The 10680-nt window shown below is 40.7% G+C and overlaps 1 protein-coding gene across 1 annotated transcript; it reads left to right on the top strand.

Annotated features, from left to right (window-relative positions):
* On the top strand, positions 1-5441 carry inpp5kb (inositol polyphosphate-5-phosphatase Kb). The gene is made up of 12 exons (XM_019253152.2): positions 1-490; positions 713-817; positions 957-1065; positions 1470-1586; positions 1942-2117; positions 2236-2347; positions 2453-2562; positions 3422-3635; positions 3712-3849; positions 3933-4016; positions 4118-4222; positions 4479-5441. Exons 1-12 carry the CDS (start codon positions 270-272, stop codon positions 4545-4547), a joined length of 1560 nt encoding a protein of 519 aa, XP_019108697.1. The 5' UTR covers positions 1-269; the 3' UTR covers positions 4548-5441.
* Positions 5442-10680: the final 5239 nt, after the last annotated feature.

The following is a 10680-nucleotide window of genomic DNA, read 5'->3' as shown; positions in this document are numbered from 1 at the left end:
AGAGAGGACTCCAGGACCTTTACAAGTGGCTGCCTGAATCACAAGGGGAGAGATTTGACTAACTAGAAGTCATTCCATGTTATTTCAAGTGGCCTGGGCAGGCATCTCTCATTCATCGTCTGCAATCAACCAAACCAAAGAAGACTGAGTCAAGCCAAAGGCATTTCTTCCACTGGATTTTGCTTGCTTTAACTTGAGTAATCTTAAACAACCTTTTTGTCCTTGAGGATACAACAAAGTTGACACAGGGAGGACTTTTTTTTTCAAAGATGGACCTCTTGACAGATGATCCACGCGTGCGCTCAGATAGCATGAGCAGCTCAACATCTGTGGGCTCGAGGACCAGGATCCTCCTTCGCCAGCGTTTGTCTCAGCTGCTGACCCGCATAGACGACATGAGCTCTGATGATGAAGCCAGTGAAGAAGTGTCCCGCACACTGGATGAAGCGTTTCACCTCTGTGGCCGATTCATTCCTACAGACACATTCAGGTTGACACGAGCTCATTCGGTGTTTGAGTTCTCTGAAATTTCAATCAAAATAATCAACAACTTCTTTGATTTTCTTGCATTCATCACTTAAGAGAAAATGAAAAAAAGTGTAAAACCTGACAGGAAGTTAAATGTATCTGGTCAAGTCTGAATTGTTGGATTCTATGTTATGTGTCAATGTTTTCTTTCTGGTCAATTTGTACCATCACCAAACACTGACAGGCTGCACATGGTGACCTGGAATGTGGCCACAGCAGAGCCTCCTGAAGATGTTTCCGCTTTGCTGCAGCTAGATGTCCAGCCTCCCGCGGACCTCTATGTGATTGGGTGAGAAACAAACAAACAAACAAACTATTTGAAACTTTTGCCAGGAAGGATAAAATTGTCTCTTTTAACAATTTTAAATTTTTAATAATAATCAGTCAGTGTGCTGTGTTGCTCATTCGTTGGTGTTGGTGTGTGTCAGTCTGCAGGAGGTGAATGCCACACCTGTGAGGTTCATCTCGGACCTGTTAATGGAGGATTCCTGGAGCCATGTCTTCATGGACACCCTGGCACCCAGAGGCTTTGTCAAGGTGAAAGAGGACATAGGGAAAGGAGTGGAAATAGTACTGTGTGTGTGTATGTGATTAAAGATCTGACATGAATGCTACTGTATATCTCTGTAAGCCTCTATAACCATGTGGCTACTTTGCTTTAAACCTACTTAAATAATTGTAATTAAACAACTTAGGAGATTGGTCAAATTATGTTTCATTTGATTCTATCTTTAATATAGCATGTCTTTCTTTATACTATATATGTACATATTCTCATATAATACAAATTGCAGTATTATATCATATATTTGAAATTTATTAGTCAAACTTGGACAAATAAAAGGCATCATATTCTAAAATGTAAAAAAATAAAAAAAAATTTAAAAAATAAACAAATCAAATACAAAGAGATAATAAATCTAATGTCCATCTCTATCTAGGTCACATCAATAAGGATGCAAGGCTTGCTGCTGCTGTTATTTGCCAAACAAATCCATCTCCCCTACATCAGGAACATCCAGACCACCTACACCCGTACTGGCATCTTTGGCTACTGGGTAAGAAATCACAATAGAAGTCCTTGTTAGTCCTGAATCTTAGAGACAGCAATACTATTAAGTTCTGCGTAACAGGTTTTAAACACATTATGAAAGGACTATTGTGTTTGTTCAGTGGAGTGTGCAACACGTTTGACAGAGTGAAATCATAAACACGGTACACAGGGGCAATTGGATGGATTAAGGAGGATTAAAGGTTGTTTTTTTAACTGCAGTAACATGAATCTGTATTCGTACTTAGACCTGGTCTTCTAGTTCTTAAAAGGTAAAAATGTGAATTATTGTGTATATCTTTAGAAATGACTGTATCTTTCACGTGACATACTATGTTCCCCCTCCTCTCTCCATCTGTCAGGGTAATAAAGGAGGAGTGTCAGTGCGTTTTTCCTTGTATGGCCACATGGTGTGCTTCCTCAACTGCCACCTAGCAGCTCACATGAGCTACGCTCTGCAGCGTGTTGATGAGTTTGAGCACATCCTGGAGACGCAAGACTTTGACATCTCTGACACGCCACACATCCTGGACCACAAGTCAGTTCGCCTACCTAGAGGCACACAAACAAACACACACACACACACACACATTGTGAAATAAATAACAGGGTTGTTGTATAACAGGTAAAGTGAGTGCTCCATCCCTCTCATGCAGGGTGGTGTTCTGGTTTGGTGACCTGAACTTCCGTATTGCAGACCACGGGTTGCACTTCCTCCGCTCTTCCATCAACAGCGGGCGCTTTAACTTGCTGTGGAGCAAAGACCAGGTGACACGCATCAGCGTCTACACACACACACACACACACATATACACACACACATTCATACATTCATAGATCAGCAATCACTCATTTATCTGAACGTTCCTGCAGCTCACCATGATGAAGAAGAAGGAAGCTTTCCTGCAGGAATTTGAGGAAGGGCCATTAAATTTTAAACCATCCTACAAGTTTGACCGTAACTCTGACACCTATGATACCAGGTAACCAGTGTGACATTGCATTTCACACACAAATACACATTTCTCACATTTCATCTGTGCTCTTCTCTCTCTTTGAATTTTGCACAGCACACAGAAGACATGGTTGGGTTTTCAGTAAGACACACTATGTTATTTTTTTCCATTGCATGCCCCACAGTCCCTTATTTCTTAGTCACTGCACCGTCTGTCCTTTTCACCCAACGCGTTTGCTGTCCATCTCCAGTTGGAATCAAACGTGGAAATCATTAGACACTAACCACAAACCCAAAGCAGTAAACCCTGACGTATAGAAGTTGGGAGCAGCTCTTTCTCTGAGTTGTATTCATTCCTGACACCATGTGTGTGTCTCTGTCAGAAAGAGCACTTTGGCGCTACCCCTAACTATGTACAGACCCAGGCCCCTGCAGCACTGCAGCACCACCCTCTTCTTCCTCCTCACCTCCCTCACTTGGGGGCTGTTATCTGTCTGGTTGGGGGCCTGGCAGAGAGAGCTAAACCCACCAAGGTGGGTGTCTCCATAGACAGGACTTGTAGGAATAGGATCCATTAAAAGAGGAATCTTGAAGGTTATACACATACAACCTTCATAATAACTGGAGACACTGATAGGACACAAAGGGTCGATGTACTGCAGACATGACAACTCCCTCCTACACCCAGCACCACTCTTCTTGCATAATGTGTGTGCTGTTTTTTATGTGTAACACCATTACAAATGGTGTCATCCTGTCATCATTTCTCCACAGCATGCTGCACTATAGGTATAGCTCTGCATTCAGTGTATCTGTCTGGTTTGTATTCACTATTTTTGTACAAAAATAATAACTATGAATGGAACACTTGTCTTTAACTCACTCAGTACCAAGAAGAGGAAACCAGCCTGGACAGACCGGATCCTCTGGCGCATCAAACCCCAAACCCAGCCATCAGAGGAGGATGATGAGAAGGCATCGACTTCTACGGATGACGGACTCGATGAGTATCCACTCCAGGTCACCCAGGAGAAATACACCAGTGACATGAGCTACGGAGTTAGCGACCACAAGCCTGTCATTGCAACCTTTAGTCTGGAGGTGAGAACAGACTCTCTTTCCTTCTCATACAACCGCTAAAGAAAAAAACAATGTTAAACTTCTGTTTGTCTCACAGCTAAGGAAGTACTTTGACACACCACTGGTGCACATATCTCCTCTGGGTACATGGAGCGGCGATCAGGACGCACTCCTTAGCTACACCTTCCAAGAGGACTTCATGTCCTCCACATGGGACTGGATTGGCCTGTACAAGGTACTGGGACAGACATAGACAGAAAAAACAACAACAATATAATACAAGACAGATCTGAACTCGTAGGATTGTTTTTCTTGCAGGTGGGATTCAAGAGCCCATCTGATTATGAAACCTTTGTGTGGGTGAGAGAGGACGATCTGCCAGAGACAAATGAAGTCATAGAGGTAAAGTAAAAGTGGGGCTTTTGTGTTATGTTAGACAAACACTATATGAATACATGCTTCATTATGAGTGTGCATGTGTGTGTTGGTGGTGATGATTGCAGATATCAGTGGATAAAGATGAGATCCCTCTGCTTAGTGGACAGTATGTTTTGGGCTACTACAGTACAAATATGCAAAGCATCATTGGTCTCAGTGCTAGCTTCCAGGTGAGTGTACCATCTGTAGTTATACTTTATGATACAGTATGTCAGTACCTTATTATATGTTGACTTGGAATAGGACTGTGTCGTTTATGCTCTAAGACATCTGTCCATAAGTCATAAGCAACTCAAATTTATCAATGGCAACAAAAACATTGTGAACTTTGTAGGTACTTTTGAAGGTACAGTTATTTGCAGTAAGATGTAAATGGAATGTGGGCTATTCAAGGTTTAGGGTGCCATCTTTGTTTCCATCTTGCAGATTGTGGAGTCAAAGCGTGCCGTCATGGAGGGACTTATTCCTGAGAACATCAACGGGCTCAACAAATGAGAAGAAATTCACTGCAGGCTTTCAGATCAACTCCATCATCAAAAGGACGAGCTGAGCTGTTCATTAATGGCCGTCACACTGTGCCATCACACGGCACGGACTGCTAACTTGAACTTGTCATTTCTAACTTTGCCTTAAAGGAGCTCACCTTGTGTCAGCATATCCAGAAAATACAGGAATATGATTTGTTTTTCAAAGTGGTGGACATGCACTGCTCAATACAGTCCTTGGTCAAATTTGATGTTTTAGATTTTTGAATGTATACAAAAATAATTAATTAATTAAATTTAGATTTGAATTATTTTTATAAATTATTTATCTATCTTGCTCTAAATGTCTGAACTGTACTTTCTCACATTAGTGCAATATTATAATGCTGTTTCTATTCCAATAGAAAAAAAATGATTGTTGTCATCGTAGAAGGACATGTGTTATCATGAAATTGTGTATATTTCATTTGACTGGTTGATTGATAGAATGGACAGTATCACAGAAACAGAACACGATCAGTTTGTAGGATGTGTATTGGCACTGAGAGCCATAGCGGTAATGAAATACTGTCTATGAGGTACAGGCTTTTGTTGAGGGATGTGCTGGAGACTGGCTTTCAAGTGACCACAGTGACTTCTTGTGAAAATGTTCAAACAGTTTCCTCCTGATGAAGATTTGTTCAACCCCAGCAAATGTTTGAGGTCGTATTAAAACTGAAGATTTGTAGCTGACTGTGAAGTTCGTTTAAGTTCTAGAAAAATATATACAAGTTATTCTCCCTTCCTGCATCACTTGACATTGACACATGCTGCCTTTATCCATCACCTGCTCAGTGCCCCCTAGAGTCTAAAAAAGAAAATACAAAACAAATACAAAAACATTTAAATAATTGAAATAATGAAATAGCTCCTACACTCCAGCCCCTAATTGTATAAAATGTAAACACAATTACAAATAGATTTGGAGCTATGAATAAACTCATGGTTAAGCTTGACTGAATTTTCATAGTCCTCTTCTTGTCCATATATATATATATATTGTCTCGTAAGTAAAAAATATTAGACGTCATTTACGTGCAAGTGTGTGTGTGCACGCCTCCTAGGAAGTAATTGTCAAAATAGCATATGGGCCAAAGTTATCTATTTGATTAAGTGTATTAGAATGAATGTCATTTATAGAGGTCCTTCCTTGTAAAACCTTTGCACTGTGCATAGTTTGAAAAGGAGAACGCTGATGAATTTGGTATTTGTTTCAGCAGCTTGCACTTAGTAATTATCAAATGCTGTGAATCCAAGTCCATGTTTTGCAATCTTTTCTACTGCGCAAGACTGCACCATTGATCCCTTTTATCCTCTTTGAACAGCACTTCATGTATTGGATTTCAATTTGTATCCTCTGTGACGGTAATTTTTGACGGGCAAGTCCTACTTTGTGTAGCTCTTATGAATCACTATTTTTGCACTTGTTTTGTACACTTAATAAAAAAGAACATGCTTTGCTCCAATAATTTAATTTGCCCTCTGTTCCGTGTGCTGTATCAGAGGACAAGTTTCTGAGAGTTAACGCTTGCGTGATAGGCGGCTCACAGGAAACACTTCAAGCACAGCTTATAGTGGTCTAGTAAGCAAGTCTCCGTTTCAACTGAGAAGGAAGACTTCGAGCTGCAGGTTTGACAGGACGAGTGCAGCAAGAAAGCCATTGCTAAGATGTCAGAATAACAAAGAGGCTCTCCTTGGGCCCATGAAACGCCGCCATGTACTACTGAAGACAGGAAGAAGGTGTTATGGACTGATGAATCAAAATTTCAATCTTCGGTTCACACGCAGAATCTTTGTACGCCGTTTGAGTAGTGAGGGATGGTTCCACAGTGTGTGGACATCAACTGTCAAACATGGAGGAGGGAGTGTGCTGGGTCTAAGGTGTTTTGCTGGATCCAGGGTCATGGACTTGTACAGGTGAGCGCACCCTGAACCAAAAGCGGCTACCACAGCATTCTGCAGCGCCATGAAAACCTCTGGTATGCGCCTAGCTGGTCAGAGTTCATCCTACAGCAAGATAATGACCCAAAACACAAGTTCACACTATGCCAAAACCACCCCAGGAAAAAAGAATAAGTATGGTAGCTTGAAAACAGGAGTGGACAGCACAGTCTCCAGACTTAAACCCCATCCCAGCGGTTGGATGAAACTGGACAGAAGAGTTAAAGCCAAGAAAAGAAACCTACAAGTGCCACCATTTATGGGAACTTCTACAACAGACCTGGGAAGAACTTTCTGAAGAATATTGATTTCTATTGTAGAAGAATGCCACGAGTTGGTTCAGCTGTTCTATCTGCAAAGGTGGCTACTTGAGTCAACAAGTTTAGACATAACTCATTTTGGACTCTATAAATTGATTCTATGATTTTTTTCAAACTCCAAATTGTTATTTGTTCTTCCTTTCAGGTGTTTATTGTATTCCTGCTATAAGCCTGCGTGTGGTTATTGTATGCACTGGATTTGAAAACACAAATTCCATGCAGGGACAATAAATACAGTAACACCAACCATTTTCACTCTGCTGGCATATTGTGACCTCTGCTAATTATGTGTAAAGTTATATTGTATCTAAGTGTTAAAGGAGGGGAAAAACGAAAAAAGGAGGGAAGTCAGACCAGTGAATATAAAGTGGGTGGTTAATCAGTGAATCAAAAGTTATCATTCTGCAACTATAGACACGGCCCCAGCAGCTAACTTGAGCCCCCGTCACCCGCCACACCACAGCTCTGATCCCAAAACTTAGATCTAAGACACCTACAGTTTAATTGACTCCCCGTTGCTGTGTTCCATCTGCACATTAATGTCCTTGGGGTATTTTCGTATGCATCGGGGGGGGGGGGTTTTTCACGTTAAAAAACCTTCATTAAAAAGTTTGTCAACATCAGAAATAATTGAACACCACCACTACAATTGTACACTAGGCCTACTATATAAAAAACGAGAGTTACATGTAATATTTGTTGCATGAAGCTAGTTTTAGCATATCATACAAAGGCTATAAGCCAGGACTTGTGTGTTTCTACTTACCACAATAACCAAAGTGGTTGCTAAAGGGTAACAGATTTTTGCATCACCACAGATCATCTGTAAATGGTTTTTAAATCTCTCCCTCGCTAGAATATGAGAATGGACAACTTAGTTGGCCCCCATAGCATCTTGCATAGGCCTCCAAACAACCTGGAAACAGCCCTGTGTAATATGTTTTCATCCTTTTCAGACAAACAAACTTTCAGCACTCTGTAACATTAGTACTATAACTACTACTATACTACTCTACCCAACCTCCTTCTCCTTGTTTTGATATTTCTCTAAACCATGTGAAGTTTCAACTTTTATTATTCACTTATTTCAGGAAAGAAGGAGCGAGGGGAGGAGGAGGAGGAGAGCGAAGGTAGGCGGGAGGGCACAAGGAGTCCGCACTCTCTCTTTTTAAAAGGTAAATAATCACAGTTTATTTATGAATTTCAACATTCATGTAGTGACATCATTATTGTATTTCCTCCATAAACATCGTTTAAAACCTTCTTTATTCATTGTTTCAGGGAGGAGGAGGGAGAGGAGGAGGAGGCACAAGGAGTCTGCCTCTGTCATGTAAAAGGTTTTAAATCTATATTTCTCTCTCTTCGCTCTGAAGGCAGCTTCACCTTCATCTGAGCCTACCAGCATTCATCAATGTTCACTTGTTCTTTATTTCGTCTTGCCATAGTGAAAAGAGTGACAACAAAGTGGAGCACACTTCCTCATCAGCTACCTCAAAAACTTCTGTGCCAATGAATTTTGGAAAGCCAGAATGTTTTGTTTAATTTGTAACATAAAAAAAAACACAAAAAAAACCAACCAAAATCATCCAGTTTGGTTTCTAACATTCTGTTTCTCTTGCAATTTTTCTTGTTTGATGGCTGGAAGAGCAAAAAAGGCAAAAACATGCAGAGTTACATACTTTGTTCATTCACGTACATGCCACACTAAATGTCCAGTGTTGTAACATTTACGGGGGGCTATTGACGAAATGGAATATCATATTCATAAACTATGTTTTCAGTGGGTATAATCATCCTGAAAATAAGTGTCATGTGTTTGATTACCTTAGAATGAGCACTTTTATATCTACAGACGAGGACCGCAGGTCTCTTCCACAGAGTCCATTGATGAGTGTTAATTCCATAGTAGTAACCCAGGCCAACCAACACACTGGCTTTAGACTGGGACTGACTCTCGCCAGTTTTCCAGCCACTGTAGATTATTCCTCATCTTGAAACAAAACGGGGGAGGTGAGTGCACTTCACTTGTTCAACTTCACCACTAGATACAAATCTGATCCTGTGTGTTGCTATTATGAAACTGGCTGTTTCTTTAAACATTACATAAAACAATGCAAGATACCTAATGGAATGAGGAATACTCTTGGTGGTGGTGGAGGGCATGGAATTGAATTAAAGCACCAGAAAGTTGCTTCAACATGGATTTAACAATGGTCACCATGATCCAGATTGAAGATTGCAGAGTCATACCCCTGTTTGTCTCTCCACTTTCTCAGTATGTTTACCAGAAACATTTGCTTCTCACGGTCTATAGCATAGTCCATATTTTCCTTTAAAAAAAAATACTTTTTACAGGGTTTTATCCATGTTTATATTTTCCTGCATAAAAAAACATCTCAATATCAGGGATAGACATGGGAGGTAACCTCTGATTTCCCTCAATACTTCTCTCATGCGTGGTCAACCACTACCGGAAGCCCTAAGTTGGTCAGCTTCATGCATTTATACAGTAACCCATGAACAGTGATTCTCAAACTGTCGGTTAGAGCATGCCATTGGTGGTACACGACGCTCCTCTACGTGGAATGCAGAGGCAATTGATCCCTTTTTTAAATTGAAAATTCAAATTACATTAAATCATTTCAAAACATAATACTTTAATTATCCCATTATCTCGAGGATAGATTTTTCTTTTGCAGATAATAGCATCAAACTCCAGAAGCTTGAGAAAACAAATGATATTAAACCTAATCCATGAAAAACTTGAGAAAAATACAATGTATGAATGCGTTAGGTTCTGTACGATTACAATCAATACTTCAAAGCCTCCTGCCAGTGTTGGGTTAATTTTAGCATTTATTCTTCTGCAAAACGTTTTTTAAAATGAGCCATGCAGCCTGTTGAGGTGGTGTGTCTCCACCAAAAACTATATTATTATATATAAGCGTACAATAAACTATTCTGGGAGAAACTCAGTACTTGTGTATTCCAGACAATAGGTATCCACACTATGTTAAGTGAGTACTATGAAGTCAGACTGATAAACAAAGTCACACATACACATTTGACAGGAGTTACTCTGTCTCAAAATTGTTTTGTGCTGAAAACATGTTGAAAACTTATCAATACCACACCGCGAGAGTACATTGCAGACAACAAAACGCACACACAAGCAAAAGACGAAATATTCACAAATGAAGTGCCCGAAACGGATGTTCAATGCATGCTACACAACCCTTCGATCTCTCAGCAGTAATCTTTATTAACGTGACAGCAAACAGTCTCGCTATTTTTATTCAATCTCCAGTCGACGCTGCAAATCTGAAACTTAGGCTTTTAAACAAAAAAACATGTCTGTTGCTCCATTTAATTTTAATGCAAACATAAGTTATTATACAACTACCCATTTATGAAACACATGTACAACAGTGTCGCGCATCAATGCGCGGCCAAAAACAATATCCAGGGAATTGAGTCATGGCGGACGTCTGTCAAACATGTGCAAATTGCTTGACCGAGAGCTGGCATCTGGAGAGTCAGTTTTACATTCTTATGCATGGCACATCACCAGTCCAGGCAACGACGAAGCGCCCTCCGCCCGATGGTGATAGGCGGAGCGTGGCACACAAATGGAAACAAAAAACGATTTAATGACTGCACGCGAGGGAGGGAAACCAGGAGGGAAAGGCATGTCTGCAGGAAGGATGGGTGGCGTGGCAATGTACAGCGTGGCACACAGTATTAAGGCGTGAATTTAAAAGTGTTTGAGAGGTCGGGGGGGTGGGGTGTGTGTTTGGATTTTTCAGCCTGACTTGAAACAGTTAGCTGGCCCACTTACCCAGG

The sequence above is a fragment of the Larimichthys crocea genome, chromosome XXII (assembly GCF_000972845.2).
Source record: "Larimichthys crocea isolate SSNF chromosome XXII, L_crocea_2.0, whole genome shotgun sequence".
NCBI lineage: Eukaryota > Metazoa > Chordata > Actinopteri > Sciaenidae > Larimichthys > Larimichthys crocea.
The sequence above is the reverse complement of the archived record's forward strand: the minus strand, read 5'-3'. Positions and strand labels throughout refer to the sequence as shown.